Below are 22,054 nucleotides of genomic sequence, written 5' to 3' on the forward strand. Positions count from 1 at the left end.
AATAAAGGCATTCATTATTCGATCACCTAGCCGGCATCGAAAATACCCCATTTCTTTTTGTGTGTGTTACCTACAAAGTAGGATTCTAGTAAACACGAAAGGAAAACATATATCAACAAGCTAGGAGACAATACATTTCTTGAAACTGTTACAAAGTGTAACGAATTATAACCTAAAATGAAAATCTCCATTTAAAGATGAAGTTGAGTTCTGGTCATGCGATTGCATTGTGAAAGAAACGGTGTGGAACAGACCACAAAAGGTTGATCATCTAGCATATAAGAATTTTTGTGTATTGCAAGGTTCTGGAATCATCAAAATGATAAGAAATTTGGCCAAGTCTTGGTAAAGTTACAAACACTTGCACAAAAAGATGTATATGGGACTACACGAACGCGTGGCGTAAAAAGCCGGCCCCCCGATTTTTACGATGTTACATGCATATTTAGAATATGAAGGCATTTGAAGAGCCATGCTTTTCAGGGACCATGTCTTAACTGATGTTCTTCCACACTTGCATAATAAGAATAAGTAATGCTCACAAATTATTTTTCACCTCTACCCAGAACTTTAACTATATGTAAATGAATGTGTCGACTTACCGACTTCACAAATGTCTCCAGCCCATCCTGGCATACAGTTACATGTAAACATGTTGATACCATCTACGCATGCGCCACCATTTAGACAAGGATCACTCTGACATTCATTGATTTCTGTAAGGAATCAAGAAAAGTATTAAATATCAGTCATAGTCGTGTGGATAAACCGAATTGAAAAAAGATGATACAGAACATACAATGAATGGGAGAGGTATTGGTAGAGAGAGAGAGAGAGAAAGAGAGATAGATAGAGAGACATAACAACACAAGGAAAAGAAGAGGAGAGAGCAGTTAAGAAGAAGAAGAAGAAGAAGAAAAAGAAGAAGAAGAAGAGTGGTTAGACATACTGAAAACGGCCACGAGACAGAGATATTAGGGGGGGGGGTAAATATAAAGTAAAACAGATACATAATATTAGAAAATAGAGAGAGAATTGACAGATTTAGAAGACAGAAATATTACATATTGAAATATAATTTTATGGTGAGTTAAAAGTGCCTCACGATCAATTTTCCATCAATTATGATAACGGTTCCTTTTTTGGAAAATAAGCCTCTTTATGCATGAAACTTTTCTAAATTCGATATCTAATGAAAAAAACGAGGCTGTAACTCTGTTTACTCATTCTTTTATTTTTTTGTTGATGAATAATTTTGTTGTTGTTGAATTTTTTTTTATAACAAGCACGTATTCACATGTTTAAATGAAATCTAATTATATATGTTCCCTCATACCTTGTTCGCAGTTAGTGCCGATGTATCCCGCGCTACAGGCACAGAGATAACCTAGGTGTTGGTCCAGGCAAGATCCACCATGTTGGCAAGGACTCGACGCGCACTCATCGACCGCTAAAAGATCATGAATAGAAAATAGCTATCAGTCAGTCACCTTTACCACATCATTCACTCCTTAGTTTTTCATATATGATACTATCAAAATATATGATGAAATCTCGGTAACGATTAACAAAGAGCTCAGCATGATTTCGGGTCCATATTTGGGGGAAGCTTTCAAAGAAAACGTTATGACTTTTCCTATTTTCGTAGAAATCATCAGAGTATTAGATATCAGAGATACTATTTTTAATGGTGAAAGACTGTAGTTATAAAAAAAATCACAAAAGAAACATTTGGTAGCATAGGGCCATGTCCTCATTTTCGAATTTATAATACAACGATCGAAAGGAAAAGCAAAGTTATGTTTTGTTCGTAGTTAGGATGAAAGCACTTTCAAATATATGTCAAATTTGATGTGGATCTGAAAAGCTGATCGTACAGAATGATTTGATAAAGATGAAAAACACTTTATAGAGATTCTACATAAACAAATTTAGACTTACATATCTCGCATCTTGTTCCAGTCCAACCAGGCAGGCAGATGCACTGGAATGCATTGGTGAGATCCTGACACACTCCATTATTTAAGCACGTATTTGGCTGGCAGTCAGGTGTATCTGAAATAAAGGATCACAGAGCCATAGTAAAGCATTGATGCACACAACATATCTATACAACTATTCGGCTCGTATTCTACTAAGAGCTGAAGCTGAAGCTGGGCTTAAGCTTTTGTTAAAAATCTGGTTCAACAAAGTAGTTAGTCTGATCTTTTAGTATTTTCTCATTTAAAAATTATCTTATTAGACCAAGGTTTGAATTAGGAGAAATATGGATCTATATCTTCACCTTGATTTTAAGGATAGTTTTAATGCTAGAATTATCAAGGCTCTAAATAACTTGAATCCTGCTGGAGCGGTGACAACCATAATCTAACCGAAAGCCCCATACTAAAAAAGACATCACATGGGCTTCCAATATTTGATTAAGACGTAAGCTAATTTAAATAGTAAAGAGGGGTCCAGGAACATGTTCACCCCCATTGGTAAAACACTTTTCACTGACATGTTTCACTGATTCTGAAAATATACACTCCGCTGTATAAACAACGTATTTGGCAAGTATGCAGTTGCATCTGAAATAGAGTACCACACAACCTAGAAGGCGAGGTGGCTAAGTGGAAGAGTAGAGGTCCCATAATCGGGATGTCCCGGGTTCAAAACCTATTCGATACACTAGTGCCATTTGGTTGGGCACTATACTCATTAACAAGTCCCTCAGAGAGGACGTAGTTACGTAAAATACAACCCACCGACCAATCTCTCGCCATGTATCAATACATCTTATCTATCAGAATTGTACATAGGATATAATTATTGCTGACTTACCACTTTCGCACCTATCTCCTTGATACCCGACGGGGCACGTACATCTGAAACTATTCACTTCATCTGTGCAGATGCCTCCATTGAAGCAGGGGTTTGAAGCGCATTCGTTGATATCTACAGAATTAGAAGGAAAGAACATTCAAAATAATGTCAATGATGCTGTCAATCAGTGGATAACGTCAGACAAATCATGGTCTTCGTTTGACAACTTGGTAAATTTCTTGGATTGTTGGATTTTAAAACACAAAACCTGTTTTGGCATTCTCCAGAGAATATTCAACGTTCTCCCGATCAAAACATAGCACTGCGGTATCATGGATACTGTCATTAAATTTTAAAAAGTTGTAATTTAGGATCCCTAGGAAAAAATCTTTATGCTGAAATTCACTTCAAACAAAGAAAAGCTCAAACTCAATGGACAGTATGAAGACTTCGAGTAACTTTGTAGACGTGATTTCCTTGCGACTTTAAATCGTAATTTGTTACTTTTTTAAAACACATAATTTACCCGTTCCGCAGTTTGTTCCTTCGAATCCGGGCTGACAGTTACACGTGTAGAAGTTGACCCCATCGATACAGGTTCCGAGGTTGAAACAAGGATTGGAGGCACACTCGTTGATATCTACATTGTTGAAGACATAAAATATTCCGAAGTGACCATATTTTAAAAATTTGACACCAAAATATAAAGTACCTATAATATTTCATGTGTGCTTCAGTCTCGTAAAGGATATTAAAGTATAAAGTTTATTAAAGTATTAATTTCTTACACAGTTGTCTCTGTTCTTGAGGAAAAATTCAGGCGAGCTTTGTTTTGTCTAAGATGTATAATTTAAGGCGTATGTTACGACATATCTATGTTTGGATATAGGGCGAGGTATAGTGTCGAAGTTCGACTAATTATAAATTTTCCACGGGTCAACAATCATTTTGGTGCCCAAAGTCTGGACATTCACCTTCAACATGAATATTTTCTTCCCTTATGCATACTTTTTAATTCTAAATCACTGCCATTAGTCTATGTTTATGGTTTTCATCATTCCCATAGTTTTATGGTGCTTAATGAAGTTTACAACCCAATGAGTGAACGATTAAAGTGTTTTTATCACTTATGGATTAGAAGAAGTAAAGACAAAAATCTCTTACCGACTTCACAGTTCACTCCTGTGTATCCTGGTCGACACATACACGTGTACGTATTCTGACCATTGATACAAGTTCCTCCATTTTGACATGGATTGGCGCCACCATTTAGCAAACATTCGTTGATATCTGTACATGCGAAACAAATGAGAGATAAACAAGATATGTTACCAGTGGACGTATAATACAACAACGGATTAATGCAAGGAACGTAGAGGGGACGATTCATTGTCATAGAATCCGAGATATTTATGAAAGCAAACTGCACGTTATTCAGAGAAAACCAGAGAACAGCTTAACTTTCATCCAGGTAGCTTTTAAGTGTATCTAGACGTTTTATGAGATTGTAGCGTGATAGCATGAAAGAGTGGGTCACAAGTTTATGCTAACCCCTCCTCATCGTGAATTGGGTTTTGGGTTTGGGATAATATTGAGACTTCGTTTAACAACAAAAAACAGATTTTTTTGTTTTGACTGCAGGGGATTCATTATTAAATTTTCTTTGATAATATTTGATATTTATATAGCGCATATATCGACCATGCATGGAGCTCAAGGTTTTCCAACTATCACCCCGGCTCTGCTAGGTAGCTGATTTCGGCGCTCACAGCATTCAAGAAATTCCTTCCTACCGGTAGCCATTTAACACCTGGGTGGAGAGTGGCAAATGTAGATTAATATCTTGCCAAAGAACATTAGTGCCGTGATGGGACTCGAACCACGGACCCTGTGATCCACAGTCCAACGACTTATCCACTAGACCACAACACCTCTACAAATATTTTAATATAAATAAATATAAATAAATTTATAAATGATATCCAAAAGATTGAGACATTAATCTAGAGAGATTTAAATTCGATATCCTCATACCAATGTCACAGTTGATGCCAGTCCATCCTGGGGTACACACACATGAGTAACTATTGACTTCATCTAAACAGAGTCCATTGACACACGGGTCTGATGCACACTCGTTGATTTCTGCGATAAATGGTGACAAAAAGAAGACGAAAATGAAGCAGGTATTTTCCCACTGATGGTACTTTGAAAAATCTTTACTTAAAAGTGAGTCAAAAAGCCTGTTCCCTTTGTGAAGAAAAACTAGAATGTTATCAAGGAAATTTATTTCTTTACTTTAATCAGCTTTTCAACTTTTCAATTCAATTCAAGTCATTTATTTGTTCAACCATCAAAAAATATATACAATCAAAATAAGTTACATCAAGAATTTAGAAGAACACAATGTTGGTTTGGTAACTCCGGAGAAAGCAGGGCTTATAAAAAGGGGCCACCAAATTTAAATACATAAAAGATCAACAATACTAATACAAAAAAAAATCACCATCGAACATTAATATATAAACAACATTTTCTTAATCATGGGTAAGATGATAAGTGACGAATGTCTAAATCTTAAAAACACATGGCGATGTCAAAAAATTCCCGACATTTTGCATTTGAGTGTTGATATCAAAAGTAGAGAACACGACTTAAATAGTCAGGGCAGTATATTACAAACTACATTAAGGCGAGGATACGGATAACTCTCTACTCCTTTTTAATACAAAATGTCTTTAAATCATTTTTGTTGTTACCAGCTCTTCAATGAAAAATCAACTGAAAAGAGAATTGTCAATTTCCGCATTAGATGTTTGCCGGCTTAAGGGCTGACGAATACATCACATTTCCGCGTAAATTCATCCTTAAGGTAACATCATTGAGTAGCTACTTACCAGTACTGCAGATAGAATCTGTATACCCGGGTGGGCATGTGCAGACAAAATTGTTGATGCTATCAGTACATGTACCACTATTGAGACAAGGATTACTAGAACACTCGTCAATATCTGGAGAAAAAAATATCAAGAGAAATATATTAAAACCATAAGCTAAATATATTAGTGTAAGATCATATAATAAAACACACTGATACTTTAAACATGAAATAATGGATTATTTTATCACAACTGAAATAACTGTGACTCCTGTAGGAAATAATGTTTTGAATTACTTTCTTTGAAAAATTACTTCCTCAGTCATACTTCTATTATAACCACAAAACGTATTAACAACATTTCTCAGTATACCTAGACAAATACATTAACTCCGAATATATAGTGGATGTATAACGAGGCAAAACATGAGAACAATATTTGCATATAGATAGAATATGCACTTCCGATTTGTATTGCTTTAAACCTAAAAAGTGAGTATGATTTATGACAATAAACCATTTGACCTCAACGATTAAGAGATGCAGCAGTCAAACCATTGTTACGTCAGAGAAACAATTTATCTAATGTATCGGTCTTACTCTCTTCGCAGTGAACGCCTTGGTAGCCGGGCAGACAGGAGCAAATATACCGGTTGACATCATCAATACATCCACCACCATTCATACATGGCGTGCTTGCACATTCATCGATATCTGGGTTGTGGAGAACCAAAATGAAAATCACAATCTCGAATCAACATATAGACAATGCATTTATATAGTTATGAAAATTAAAACATTTCATTTCTAGTTTTCTTTTGTGTAGTCCATTCCCCTAATCCCTGCCCTATAGAGAAGAAATCGACGGTTGATACGATATGAAGCTTAACAAATTTGATAATTAAACATTTAAATGACTCCGGCCCCCCCCCCCCCAACAAAAAAAAGCCTGACCCAGAGCACTCCACTTTCAAATTTTGAGAAAGATGAAAATAGAGAAAGTGAAGGGGATAAAGAAGGGGATATAGGTATAATATATGAAGAGAGATAGATAGATAGAGAGAGAGAGATATATATATATATAGAGAGAGAGAGAGAGAGAGAGAGAGGGGGGGGGGTGAGAGGAAAGGGTTGCACGGAGACAGAGACAGAGACAGATAGTGACAGCCAGACAGACAGGAAGGCACACATCAATGGAAACGCATCCAGGGCTAGCTCTATTTTTCTAGATTTCAGACTTTGCTTGGAATTACACAGTTACTAGTTTGTAAAGTCCAAATGAAAGGACAATTTAAAGACGAAATATTAAGTTGACATATGTTTACTTACTCATCTCACAGTTTACGCCTGTAAACCCAGGAACACAAAAACAGGCATACGCGTTGGTACCCTCGAAACACTGAGCACCATTCAGGCATGGGCCAGAAGAACATTCGAGAGTTTCTGTCAAAGGGAAAGATATTTGCAAATATATATTATACGTTGCCATCCAGCGTCATATAGGGGGAAATATTTATGTTACGAAAAATGCACAATTTCGAAATGTACAGTATCTAATGTTTCTAACTCGTTTTCCCCTAATTACACTTGTCTAAAATGCGCCACATCTCTTTCCCCTGTCTTTTCTCTCGATCGATGCTACTGATTGTTTCCCCTGTATCACTTTCTCTCTTTTACATATAATTTATTTCCCTCCCTTCCTCCCTCTCTCTTTCTTGTATCTCCCCGATCTCTCTCTCTCTCTCTCTCTGTCCTCATACTTACACTAACTCTATCACTTTCTCATTCTCGCACTTTTCTCACTTCTCCTCCCTCTCTATCTCTCTTTCTTCCCGTTTCATGATGTGGACCTACTAATACTGTGCGATCTATTTTAGACGTGGACTTAATATATCTTGATTGGTGTAATAGAAAGCAGTTACCGTATTGACTGATATCATATCATATTGAATGATAAATAAATTAGGCACAGTCAAAATCAAAGATTCTAAGAAATAAGAGTATACAGTAATCAGTCTTACCGGTATCACAGTCGGTCCCTGTCCATCCTGGTGCGCATGTGCACGTGTACATGTTACGACCATTGTTACAAGTGCCACCATTTTGACACGGGGCGCTCAGGCATTCATTCAAGTCTGAAAACATAGTCAATGAAAATAAAGTTTAGTGAGAAACAAACAAATGACCGATAAGGGGCCAGGGCTCATATTCATTAAACAACTTACTAATCCTACTTGTCTACTATGTAACCTTTTAAATTATTTGACAAATAGCTTTAGTAATGTTTGATGAATATGGGCCTAGGAGAATAAGATTAATACAATCTGAAGGTATACATGCCAAATGTCCCCGAATGCGATCAACACATTTTTGGGGGACATGCTAGTAGTGTAGCACTAATGTTTGGTTCAAATTGTTTACCTTTTCCTCGTCATATTTTACCATGAGGGCACCTGTAAAGCAAACCTTTTGAGGGGACATTTCTTGTTTGATATTTTCTTCAAAAGTAGCATACAATAGACTGATAAACCTCAACAGCTATGCTAACCTTTATCATAATTCAGCCTTCTCTTGAATAACTAGAAAACATCTCTGTAGTCTAAAAGAAAAATATGTCCCTTTCTGCCTCATTTATCTGTTCATGTTGATTTTTAGATGATGATTAAAAGACTGACAAAATGATTTTTTTTCTGCAACAATTTTTCTCCCTCTATTTGGTTAGGTTTACCAATTAATTTCGCTAATAAACCTTTAATTACATATAATTGGGTTATGATCATTACCTTCTTCACACGTCGGTCCTGTCCATCCATTGATGCATGTACAAGTAAAGTCAAGGCGGGTTGACTGACATATTCCACCGTTGGAGCAGGGCAAAGTAAGGCACGGGTCAATGACTGGATACGAGTAGAAGGCAAACACAGGGACAAAGTCATATTTACATTCCATGCGAATTATATTTGAATACTGTCTGATGGGACTGCACATACTGTTGTTTTCGTTGTTGCAATGAAAATATAAATCATCAGGAATGGCATGTGCAACTCTTTCTGAAACAAGGAGTGTGTGCGTGTGTTTGTGTGTGTACGGAGGCGGATAAGGCATTGGTAGGGGTTGGTAGGACAGTTTCTCTGCCATTAAATTTCCAGATCATAATGTTTAGTAGGATAATGGTGAAATAATCTAAAATATACAATTAACATGCATTTAAATTCTGCTCCACCTTCCGTTGTTCTGAGGGTTTTAGTAAACATACCTTCTCCCCCTTCTCTAAAATACAGTTATTTGATGGTCATATTTAAGGTGTCTATATTGAATTTTAGATTTTAGCTATCACAATTAATGTTGGCTATATCTCTGAATGAAATATTAATCGATGAAAAAACCTCATGAATTCATTCAATGTACTCTTTGTAAATAAAAAGTAAAATTATTGAGACTAAGGAATGAAGAAGTATGACTTGACTTACTTTCTTCGCATCTGACACCCCTAAATCCTATGGGACAGAGGCAACTGAAGGAGTTATCACCATTCACACATGTACCACCATTCAAACAAGGATCGCTCGCACATTCGTTGATATCTGGAATAAAAAAAACAAATGATGCGAAAATAGACACATATTAATTTATAGGGATAATCATAACATGTAGTTATTTTTCAAAAGGAACAATCGTTCTGTGAATAGGGACTCTGGTTTTTCAATATCACCAATCTTCCCTTCAGTGATCTCGAGGCAGCAGGCAGTAATAGTGATTGTGTGAAGAATCACATGGCTCGAGAAAGTCTACAGGAGATTTTAAGATTTTAAGTTTGGTAGACGCCTAAACTACAGGTAATAATGAACAGCACTTACAACACGGACTACGAACAAATCAACCAGCACAACATGAGAATAAATAAGTAATTATTCTGTCAATTTATCCACCGTTTTCCTAGACAAGTGACTAATTGTCCAGTCATCGAAAGGAAAACTAATCATGCTTATCACCCGGTCACTCAACCGGGACCGACAAGATAAAGAAGAAGCAATTACATTACTCCAAATCGGTCGGTTAGGAAATCGTTGTGAAGTCGGTTCGGAGGTGTGATTGTGGGTTTACATTATTAATCGTAATATCAACCAAATTGGAATGTAACATGCATATAACAATCGCTCCGACAACAAAGTGATGGTACAAATAAAAAAAGAAGTGGAGGGGGAGAGTGTCATCTTGGCACGAAATAAGTAGCACCACGTAAGAGGGAAATACTTGATGATGATGATGATGATGATGGTGATGATGATAATGAGCATTACGAAGAAGATGATGATATGAGGAGGATGTCGAACATGTGTCTGAGTTTAAATGTAGACAGGTTAAGTGGAGTAAATTGCATGTTCTTTCTTTTTAATAATGCATAATGTACTAACCAACGCAGGTAAAGCTAAATTCCAAATCGATGCAGGCTTGCCCCGGGTTGCATGGGTCACCAATACACTCATCCCCGTCTGTAAACAAACAAACAAACAAACAAGTGAATAAACAAATGAAGATCACAACAAATAACATTTCTGTAAAAATAGTTTAGACATTATGCAATCCTTAAAATGGTTAAATGTTAATTATTGAAACAATTATACTAATTATGCTTAACATTCGTGGTATTCGAAACTAATCATATTTTATAGATTAATCTCTACATATTGCAAAACACAGACCTTAATAATAATAATAATAATAATAACGTTTTATTTACCCAGGGTAGCCACTTCAGTTATGAAACTGCTCTTCCAGCGGGCCCTGCATAACATAATTTGTTATTACTACCCTTCTCCAATCTAATATGCTGAACGCCTAGCTAGAAGGCAGAAGGTCCCATTGTTATAAGTATTTGGTATGACTCGGCCGGGATTTGAACCCATGACCTGCCGTTCATGAGGCGGGCGCTCTAACCATGCCCGGTGATACCTTTATGATGGCAAAAATAGCGAAATATACTAAAAATAACCTCTGAAAATTGATCTGATGATTAAAAGTAAATTTGGAAAGATGACGGGAAGGGGACTTTACCAAAGAGCCAGGAAAAACTAAAGCCACTCCTCTCAATATTCCTATCTGTGAAGAAGTTCACCCAGATGATGTCGGAGGTGAAATTGAGATCGGGCGGCGAGTCGATCCGGTCATTGCTGAATAGAACACTTAAAGAAGGGTCGATGTCGATGTTAATCAAAGGCCCTGGTGCGATCAGGAGCTCATCCTTGTTTGCCTCGATGTCCAAGTGCCCGTTGAAAGCGATTCGAACCTGGGCAGTTTGAAGAGTAAAGATGGTTTTAGATCTGAACCACGGTTTAAATCCGCACTATGGGCGGCCAGAAGGGGTAACCTTAAGATCAAGACTTGTTCTGACAATGATCAAAACAATGGTCTTAACCCTTTCCTGGCTGCCCTTTTTTTAACCAATAAATATATTAGTTTTAGCCCTTTTACTTAGATGTGCCCTGTCCTTTTTTTCACAGACACCTACATTGACCCCTGCACTGGATTTCAAGCCAGTACAACTTATATTTACTCTATTCATGAGTAGTCGATGGAAAGTATTCTAAGGAAGGGAATTTTGCTTGCTTGTATTTGCTTGCTTGTACCAATAACCGCGTGGCATAGGTGAAGTAGCAATAAGAATTGCCTTTTGTATTCCTAGAAGATAGTACCCTCTTCGATGCAATACATATTAGATGGTTGTCATTTGTAGGGCTATGACGTATTGTTTGGGGTTTTTTGTAAGGGGGAGGGGGAGGGGGGAGGGGGGGGGGGGGGGAAGGGGAGGGGGAGGTGGGGCACCTGTTTATTGAGCTCTGATCAATTGAGAAACCTTTAATATTTTGAGTACTCTATTCTTCAACTCAAGCTGCATTTATCACAAACAAATTTCGAAATACTGGAATGGGTTTGTTTAAACCAAGAAAGTACGATATCTGATTTGAAAATTTTCAAATATAGCGTGTATGATAAATTGCAAAGCTATATATATAATAAGAACAAACCATGCAGTACTTACCTTCTTCCCTCCAGGATAACCAATGAGATGATTGCATTCCGTGCTGGACAAGTACAAACCCGGATAATTTGGGGATGTCAATGTTCCTGATTTCGTATAAAAGTGCTGTGAGCATCCATCGCCATTCCCTGTTAATGAGAGCAAGCAAAACATACATGTGATTCATCTAATACTATTATAAATAAGGAGAAGAAGAAGAAGAAGAAGAAGAAGAGGAAGAGGAAGAAGAAGAAGAAGGAAGGAAGGAAGGAAGAAGAAGAAGAAAACGAAGAAAAAGATGGAGAAGTACTAACACTATTGTCATCATTATCATTATTATTACATGTATTAACGATGATAACACGCATTTCCATACGAATGTTCAAATGCGCTTTCTTTCGGAAAGTATTATCATTCAAGATATTTTACGCCGGTGAATTTCTTTGTAACTTAAGGGACACTGATTTATCGATTGTTTTAGATTGTGTAATAATGCCCCCCCCCCTCCTTTTTTTGTTGTTGCAGTCTTAGGCAGAATTATTATGTCATGGCATGAGCGAGAATATTCGAAATTATATCGTGTTCCCTCTGTAGTTCAAACGCTGGGAACCCCTCCCTCCTTCCCTCCCTCCCAGAGGAGACGCCCCTGTGTGTATTCTTACCTAATCTTTCCTGGCAAAATTCACCATGGAACACATCGTTAGGCCCGTATGTACACTGGCAGAATGCTGATCCGTCGTCATTCTCAACGCAGAGGGCTCCATTCAAGCAAGGATTCGGGCTACACCCTGCATTGAAAGAAAACGGAAGAAAACAATTAATTGACGTCATTCAAAAGTATTTGGAAAAGAAAATGTCGATATTACAAAGGAGAGATGTGCTACACAACCTCATATAGTTAAAGATAACATCAAAAACGGGCAAATATTTTAGACATTCAATCAAACTTTGCCCTTTCGGAAATACCACCAGAACTCGCTAATTAACATTTTATGTAATTCGCCAGCGCATCATTGCATTATTCTATTTTCGCGCTACCAGGGTTCATTCCACAAGCTCGCTTTGCTCACATTGAAAGAGCACCCGTGTGTTAATCCTGGGAGCTAATATTGGTTATCCTTGAGTAAAGCCTGCCGATGAGACTTTCATTGTAGGGTATACAATGCAAAGATCAGGGGTGAAAGGGAGTAGCTTTACAAATCTAAAAACAAATCCGTGTGCTAAGATGTAACAACAAATTGTATTCGTGTGATGCTGCGTGTGGTGTTTTATGCATGGTTTATTAACAGCGATGTTCAATTTCTACTCAGATGGAGACATGTTCATACAAAAAGAAATGAGTAATACACATTTCATTATGGTGACTAGTTGTTCTGTACAAAGACAGAAATGGCAGTTTAAGACAAACAGACTGTAACTGATAACTACTACACGTCGTTGAAATGACACTAAAATCGTCTCTGAATTATACATTTTTGTTAATTATTTGTTATCAAGCTTATGTCTCATTTGCATTTTTTCAAGTTTCGGTACTCAACGGTTTGTAATGAAGACTTTGAATTTGTAATTTTCTCTTTTACGTATGCAAAATATTTGACGTAAAATACATCCTAAAAATGAACCAGTTTCGTCATGTCACTCTTTCATTGTTGCATTAAGTCACTGGTTCATATTTTTGATTTTTACTACAAATGGTTTTAGATAAGTCCATAGCGCCTGGAACCCGTGGCAGATTATTATTTTTTTTAAATGAGGGGGGGGGGGTTGCGTCTTGTACCAACCCTAATTATACCTTAATCAATGTGTTATATCTCTCCGTCAGGGATTTGTAAGAAAGAAAGAAATTTCATTAAAAATAATTGAGATTACTATTATTATTATCTTCCATTTTTGAAACATTAGCTCATGGTACTCCTGCACCTTCACGATCTTGTGTTGCCAGTCGTTGTATTCTTGAAACGTTTACAATACATGCATACTTTTAAAAAAGAACCTTAACTGAAGAAATATACTTGTACATGCTTTTTTTAAATTTGTAAATCGCATAGGAAAACTTCTGTTTATTATGCGCTCAATAAATCTATCTTTATTATTATTATTATTATAGATTAAAGAAGAAATTCTCTCAATCACCCTTCTCAACAGCACGCCAAAGGAGGATTTAAAACAAATGTAGAACCATACTTATCAGTAGTCTTTCAAAATTGCTTTCATTACTTATGTTACTTAACCTGTATTAGGCATGGTCGTGGTTTTGTAATGGCTTGAAACGAACTCATGAATATTCATGAATCATTCGAACGAGCAGTATCCGCCATATGCAGCGAAGCATGGATTCAGTATCTAAATCGCCTAAGACGGCGAAACGTATTAAAGCTTATCTGCCATAGTTTACAGGAGGGATTAGAGTGCCCTGCAAGGTCACTGGACAGGTGGTTATCTCATCAACTCAGCTCTCAGTTAACATAAGAAAAAAAGGATCATGGGGGACCAATGGTCACCGATTAGGCATAGTTTGTTATATAGAGGGCGCAAGTAGCTACAAGTAGTGCATTGGGCCTTTAAATGTGATGTAAAATCGTTTATGTTATAGAAATGGTCCTCGGGTCAAGATGGCCGTGATTGTTATTAAAGCCCAATGTTTTACTGGGATAGAGCAGGGTTATTTACAAGGGTTGGTGCACAACTCTTGAGCAAATCATTAAATGGATCGTTTAACAATGTTAAATCTGAGATACACGGCCCTACGTGATATCAGTGTCTGTGATATGGTGTAATATTGAAGGCCAAAAAAATCGCGCTTCAAAATGATCAAGAAGTGCCTCAAAAAAGTAAAAATCTTTGAGTGACCGGTTTTACTATACTCGTTTTCCACAATAGACTGTAGTGTTATGAAAACCGTCAGGCGAACGGTTTTCAAAATTTGTAATTCCAATCATAAATATCTTGATAATCAGACAGGCAATCGGCTTGTAAAAGTCATGGGGTTCCTGACTAACCTAAAGGTTTATAATTATCATTGCATCATGAGCTAAATCCAGAATTTGTTTCAGAATCTGACACAAAGTTACCGGATCCCTTTAACAACAACAAAAACCAACAAACGAATAACATCAGCAAAAACAATAAATGACGACGTCAACAATAACGCATGTTTAAATCCCTCGACTACAAATCAAATTCATGTACGTTTATTTCGATAAATTGAATTCGTTGATTCTGAAAAAAAAATGTTAAGTTCATTGTTGCCAGACGTACCCTTTTGACAAATTTTTAACCATTGAAATGTTTACTTTGTCCCCCTGTTCGCCATTATGTGAAGTTGGAATTGTAACTGCCATGTCTCTAGGTTCAAATGAATAACACACACGCCATTATTCAGTTTTCTTTGCTAAAGAAAACTGAATAATGGCGTGTGTGTTATTCATTTGAACCTAGAGACATGGCAGTTACAATTCCAACTTCACATAATGGCGAACAGAACATATGATCATGTTTCTAATAGGAGAAGGGGGAGGGGGGGTAAATATATTTGTTTTCTTTATTGCAAATGGGCCTATTCCATTAAACGTCACAATCAACCTGATCAAAATATTCCAAAAGATACTTGATATTCATTTAATCATAATTGTACATTTATGACTCAGGGTAAACGACAATCATTAGCTATATCCAGTACTTGACAAATAATGAATGAGCATAAGTTAAGCAATACCAAACTTGTTAGTTTGAATGGTTGATTATCCACATACGAACAGGTGTATAGTGTAAAATTCAGTGTAAACAATTATAGAATTATTTCAACAGATTCATCAAATCCCCCCTCCCCCCTGAAAGGAACTGTACCTTGGACTAATTACACAAGGTGCATCAACAACTGAGGGTCGAAATCTGTTAAATCTTATCAGTCATGTTGAGATTTTGTCAAACTGTACATGTACACTGTTTTCGACATCATGAATCACGATGATGAGAATACTAACTCATAATCGTTTATTGTTCCCAGACTCACCCTTTTGACAAGTTTTTCAACATTGAAATATTTACTTTGTCACCCTTCATTTTAATAAAGAAAACTAAATAATGGCGTGTGTGTTACTCATTGAAACCAAGAGACATGGCAGATACAATTCCAACTTCCCATAATGGCGAACAATAATGAGCACGAGTCAAGCAAAACCAAACTTGTTGATTGTTGAATTGTTGATTATGTACATACGAACAGGTGTGGAGTTCAAAATTCATTGTAAAAATGTGAAATGATTTCAAAAGATTCATCAACCCCCCCCCCCCCCGAAAGGTACCTGGGACTACCTAGACAAGGTACATCAACAATTGTGGGTCGAAATCTGTTAAATCTTATTAGTCATATTGAGATTTTTTTTCAAACTTTACACTCTTTTCGACATCACGATGAAGAGAATACTAGCTCATAATCGTTTACATTTACTAGGATTCTACTTTCAATCTGAATTGAACCAAGAGGAGCGACTTAAAATTACGCATATTTGCTAACTCGAACATTATTTGTTATTTAGTTGATATGTCCTCGCTTATTTCATGGATGATCAGTTACCCTATTATATGTAACATGTGTACCCGACAGTTTCACTGAACGAATCAATCATTCTCATTTGTAAGAATGCTTTGCCTTTTTCATCCATATTTTTCTTCCCCGAATAGATTTTCGTCATAAACTCCCTGACGACGGGGGTATATTGTGAAAACCGGAAAACTGGAACACATAACAACTTTATTGTTGTAATTGACATTTATTTTGAATGAGTGGATTCGTACGTCACATTTGATTTCATTTCGGTGGTGATGACCGAAAGCATAATAAACCACGTCTTATTCCGAGACCCAACCCTTCTGTTTGTAAGACACTATCATAAATATGAAGATATCATAATTTCCTGATATCATGATTGCTGATATTATGATTTCATTCTCACTGCGGTATTATAAATGATGTTATCATGATTATAGGAGCAGTGTCACTCTGTTAAGGTCGTAAATATGAACCAAACATGTCAAACATAACGAAACAAATGGAGAAGTATTAAGCTGAGGAATACATCACTTTACTTTAAAGCCCGTCTGCACTAATTTGACCAGGGGGGAGTAGACCTACCTGCAAGGTTACTGACAAGCGGTTATCACATCAAATCAGCTCTCAATTAACATAAGAAAAAGGAAATCGTGGGGGACCAACAGGCACCGATTAGGCATTGTTTGCTATATAGAGGGCGCAAGTAGATATAAGTAGTGCAGTTGGGATTTAAGTCCAAGACAGGACTCCTCTCTTTGTAGTTGCTAGTAGTTGCTTCACAATGTAGGTGAGGTAAAGCAGAGTTCTATTAGATGATGTTTTAGGTAAATAATAGTAATAATAATTTTGTCTCCACTGGGGAGTCTCATCAGCTTCACTGATGTTCCTCCTGAAGGCCCTGTAATTATGATTACCCAAGCGATTACCAGGTATCCATTTCCACCTGGGTGCAGAGTGGAAGATGTGGAGTAATGTCTTTCCAAAATCTTTAACGAATCTGTAACCCTTGGAGGGAGCCAAGTAAATGAAAGACTATACCTCGACACCTCCCCACCTCCAGGTTTGGAACTTTTTTCTTCTTTTTTTAAATACAGAAAAGCTAGCCATTGTTGATTTGTTTTATCACGGCAACACTTATTTCAAAATAAGAACACATAACTTCAGGGTGCACCATTTAAGCCGCAGCGGATGGGATTATGTTCCACCCCTCCGGAAAAAAGGGGCAATCTAATGACTTCTTTCCATGATCTTTGACTAATGACGGAATTGGACGTTATTCATGATTATTTCACCCCATATCATGTATGGAAAGGTGTTGTTATAAGTACAGTGTTGTACTTTCTGCAACGATACAGCAATAGCTACAAAATAGTTGTTGTTGTTGTTGTTGCCACTGCCGTTATTGTTGTTGTTGCTGGCGGTGGCGGTGGTGGTGGTAGTGGTGGTGTTTCCATTGTTGCTGTTGTTGTTACGTTCATTTTACAGGCGGATCTCATTTATTTCTGAATTTATACGCAAAGATCCCTTAATCTGTTAACCATTCAACCCCCCTCTCTCTTCTCTCTCTCTCTCTCTCTCTCTCTCTCTCTCTCTCTGTCTGTCTGTCTGTTCGTGGTTTCGTTTGGTTTGTGTTATTATTCTGGAGAATCTGATTAAAGCTTTATGAATGACGTGTAGCAATGCTACAATAAAATCTATCATAAAACAGCGATTGTACTGCGCATGTGCTTTTCTTTACACCATTTCAAAAAAAAATATACTGTTCTATCAGGTGCATCTTGTGTGATATCAGAAGTATGCATGCAACGACCAAATTACATAATTTATCATGCATTACAAGCCCATAGCGAGGCACGCATGAAACCAGCATAATAATGCTTATATATGACCCCCAAACCACTTACAATCGAACGTCGCATGTGTGGTTTCTATGGTAACGGGATGCTATCATGGTACCTGCCTCACCGCATCCTTTCAAACTCGGTACTCCCTGAGTAATAGGGCCATTGTTATTCACGTCGTGGGGTAGTGTTATTGGTGAATTATTGTTATTGATATGGGGAGTGGAACGGATGATACACGCAATGGATTGCTTCAGTGTTATTTATTCATTATTAGTAACTTTGATATAGATTAATAACAAAACAAGCACGCTACTTAATATGTCTCCGTCATGTTTCTAGCGATTAATATGTATTTCTTTTTAAAATCAAACTATGTATTTATCTTATATAGCAAAATGAGAAAACGATGATGAAACAAATGGTGTCGTGGAAAGTAATATACTTCGTTTCAGCAGTTTTTTTTTGCCTGGATCTTCATTATAAGCATCGTGAATTTCATTTTGCTACTGCTAATTATTAATTTTTAAATTTACCGTCAACATAGAGCAAGAAATTAAAGATAAACTTTAGTACTGGTAATGCGATTGCATTGTGAAAGAAAAGGTGTGGAAAGGATCAGAAACAGTTGATCATGTAGCATGTAAGTATTGGTGAGCACTGCAAGGTTCTGGAGTCATCAAAATCATAATAAATTTGACCGAGTCTTGGTAAAGTAACAAGCACTCACATAGAAAGCTATATATGGGACAACACACATGGTGTCGGGGCTAGTACTACCTTGATTTCCTTGTATTTCTATGCTCATTACTCAGCCAGTATACATTTTCTTCCAAAATTGTTTGGCACATATCATTTATTTGTAATCTTGAACATTCAGTGTAAGTTTCGTTTGATTCTGTGAGAATTATTATTTTTTTTTTACCAGTACTGGAGTTTATCTTTAATAGAGTTACATGTATATACACCATCCAACATGTTTATTGCTACCATTTTTAACACATTCACGCAAGTGAATTAAGTAATTACTAAACATTTTGGTTCCCTGCAGTGCGCTGTGTGAGGTTTCAGCCTAATGCGAACATATGGAATTATACAATGAGCTTATTTTAGATTTAAGATACCTATCTCCTGACTCTAAAAAATAATAAGCATATTCCGCGCGCCACACGCGCACAAAGGAATGAAAATTAACTGAAATTAATGTGTTCTGACAGGTGCAGTTAAAGCTAATTCCAGAAAATTCATGTTTTTATTCCCTTTTCACGAATTTAATTTGCCATAATCTTCCCATTCTCTCTTATCCGACACCGTGTATAATGTTTCTCTACTTCTTACATATTCATTATCTTTTTTAATGCGTATGCACATTGTGCCCTAGAATATCCTGGTTTTTGCGTTGTATTCGATATGATGTGTTGGAGCAAATAAAAAGTACTTGATTCTGGGGTAAAATATCGACTTGTTTTGAATCACCTTTAGTTTTATTATGATTTGATGTGTTACACGGGATAATAAAGGTTTTAATTCAATTTTAACCCCCCCCCCCTAACTAACAATAATCTATAAATATATCGGTAATAATGCAAATTGAATAAAACAATTGAAGAGTATTTCCCAAAATCATGGTGGAAAACGAACTGACTTATTAAGAGTAGAACAATTAGGAGCGAACCAAACCTAAAGTTAAGGCTCAAAGGGATAAAAAAAAAAAAAAACTCCTAAGGTATATCATGATCATAATCTTCATCTCTTTGTTGTGATTATTACATTGCCATTAGGACATCACCATCGTTTATATCGTAGTATTTTATATCTGAGTATTCATTATTGTATAGATGATCAATAGGTTTCTGTTTATTGTTATTCATTCATTTCTTAGGCTTAGTCGTTTGTAATATCATTGGAGTTGTATAACATTGATGGCATTGTAGGATCTATTGAAGGCATGTTATTATATGCAACGAACATCGAAATAAGGGCTTCAAATTGATTGTGACCAAATCAATAGTAGAAAAAACACATCTTTCCTACTGAATACAATTAAGGTTATTACTGTATAAACTAAGCAGATGAGTGATGTACATGTAGCTTGCGTCACAGTCAGGTTTTAAAAGCCGGATGAATCGTCAGTCAATATAATAAGTTACCCATTTGAATACCACATTATCTGAAAAACCTTGATAAATGAAATAAAACCATTGAATTATTCAAAGAGCCGACAAACTTATACACCATCCCATCATACTATAGCCAAATATTCCCGAATGGTATTTATATGATGCAACTACAAAACAATCGACATTCGATTGTTCCATGATCAAACTTGGGAATCAATAGTCATTTTGCCTTGACGTATTCATTTCTGACCCCGATATTGGTCTTAGATGGGCAGGTAATTAAACCGCAAGCGCAGCGTCTTTTCTCTCATCTATTTGCATATTGATTCAGACTGGTGCATTGCATTGTGATGATTATTTAAAACGTCGATGGTGATGAACAACGCCACCAATACGTTCGCTGTTATAATTTATGACTAATGCACTTGTACTCAACGGGTTTATGAATGGTAGCGATGGTGATGGTTTAAATGTAATTCTTAGAAATGAAGGGAAAAGTGTGTTTCTTATATATCATCACTGTAGAGAATTTCAAAACAAAAATGAAATGCAAATGTGTCTAAGATTCTGGGAAAGCATATGATTATACATAGCACCACACCCATTTGTATGTTTATAACATCTTTATATCCAACTAAAATCTAATAATACCAAAATAAACACACCCAATAATCAATATAATTAAAATGGTAACATCACTTTTTCGACCCCACATCCAAAGTATACTGTACTGAAAACATCGACAAAAATATGTACCAAAACATGAACACAATTCATGTAAGAATTGCACACATTACGTACATGTATATGAAGAGCGCGGTATTGATCTTAGCTAACCATTAGTAGTTAAAAGAATATTAGATTATCACTCAATATGAAGAATATTTCACTCTATCATATTCAGAACATTTCCTATCAGTTGGATCAATCAGTCAGTTAGAACATTCAACATCAATGATAACTAGAATCATTGTTAAAAATACGTTATGAAATGTGATGTAATGGAAAGCCATTGAAATAACAAGTATCCAACTTACCTTGTCCGAATACTATTCCACATGACACCATCCAAAGCAACACTCGTAAAGATAAATTGTTCCAACTACTCTCCATTGTAACTGTTCTGCTATTCTTGATATAGGAATGTTTTCAAAACCATCCGAACCGGCGTCAATGTCTCAAAACCCTCAGGAAAAGCGATCTCTATTCCGCTACGTGAATCTCCTTGATTACACCACCGGTTTCATCGACGAGCACTTTCACTTTCACCCAAATCGGTGATTGTAGATGGCGGCTATGTCGTAATCATTGCCGTCGTCGATGAGAACAGTGGAGAAAGTTAAGTTTAACCTCTTTCTGGTTGAAGTATTAACAAACGTTACACTGTTACGCACACAACGTATGATATATCTTGCAGTTATCCACCATTATGTAAGACGCTATTTGAAAGTTTAGTTCGTAGCTTGTCAGTGTGTTGTAGCGATGTACTGCACGTTTCGGTTTAGTCTGCAATAATAACGTCCTCGAAGCAATTGTTCACTGCGAGCCATTCAAGCTTACTGAAGCGATGGAAGCCCAACAAACCATCCCAAAGCTCGGTAGCAAATGGAAAGTAAAAGCTCCCTGGAAAAAAATAATATTCATGGCGTATTTTGATGTAAGATGTTTTCATTTCAAAGTGAACTCTTATTCTTTTGTTTTATATTATAGATTTTTTTTTTAATAGTTGTTTACGATATTGTCTTTGTCTTGGATTTCGACCACTTTCTCTTTGTTTCTGTTGCTTTCGTTTGGTCGTCATTATAACATTCGCCCTTTGTACAGGTGAATTTCTAATGT

General features: G+C 36.5%; 1 protein-coding gene across 1 annotated transcript in view; it reads right to left on the reverse strand.

Annotated features, from left to right (window-relative positions):
• The window catches only part of LOC583013 (neurogenic locus notch homolog protein 2), a 51,523-nt gene extending 29,791 nt beyond the window's left edge, over window positions 1-21,732 (reverse strand). The window contains exons 1-18 of the mRNA XM_030984792.1: window positions 21,253-21,732; window positions 12,365-12,490; window positions 11,724-11,851; window positions 10,739-10,970; window positions 10,099-10,176; window positions 9,154-9,267; window positions 8,467-8,580; window positions 7,705-7,818; window positions 7,013-7,126; window positions 6,284-6,397; window positions 5,703-5,816; window positions 4,840-4,950; window positions 3,970-4,095; window positions 3,332-3,445; window positions 2,824-2,937; window positions 1,942-2,055; window positions 1,337-1,450; window positions 603-716 (exon numbers count right to left, since the gene is read on the reverse strand). Coding sequence (XP_030840652.1) covers window positions 603-716; window positions 1,337-1,450; window positions 1,942-2,055; window positions 2,824-2,937; window positions 3,332-3,445; window positions 3,970-4,095; window positions 4,840-4,950; window positions 5,703-5,816; window positions 6,284-6,397; window positions 7,013-7,126; window positions 7,705-7,818; window positions 8,467-8,580; window positions 9,154-9,267; window positions 10,099-10,176; window positions 10,739-10,970; window positions 11,724-11,851; window positions 12,365-12,490; window positions 21,253-21,328 — 2,131 coding nt within the window. The 5' untranslated portion in view covers window positions 21,329-21,732. The remainder of the gene's footprint in view (window positions 1-602; window positions 717-1,336; window positions 1,451-1,941; window positions 2,056-2,823; window positions 2,938-3,331; window positions 3,446-3,969; window positions 4,096-4,839; window positions 4,951-5,702; window positions 5,817-6,283; window positions 6,398-7,012; window positions 7,127-7,704; window positions 7,819-8,466; window positions 8,581-9,153; window positions 9,268-10,098; window positions 10,177-10,738; window positions 10,971-11,723; window positions 11,852-12,364; window positions 12,491-21,252) is intronic.
• Window positions 21,733-22,054: the final 322 nt, after the last annotated feature.

Source organism: Strongylocentrotus purpuratus, unplaced genomic scaffold, assembly GCF_000002235.5.
Source record: "Strongylocentrotus purpuratus isolate Spur 01 unplaced genomic scaffold, Spur_5.0 spur5_scaffold_14, whole genome shotgun sequence".
Lineage (NCBI taxonomy): Eukaryota > Metazoa > Echinodermata > Echinoidea > Camarodonta > Strongylocentrotidae > Strongylocentrotus > Strongylocentrotus purpuratus.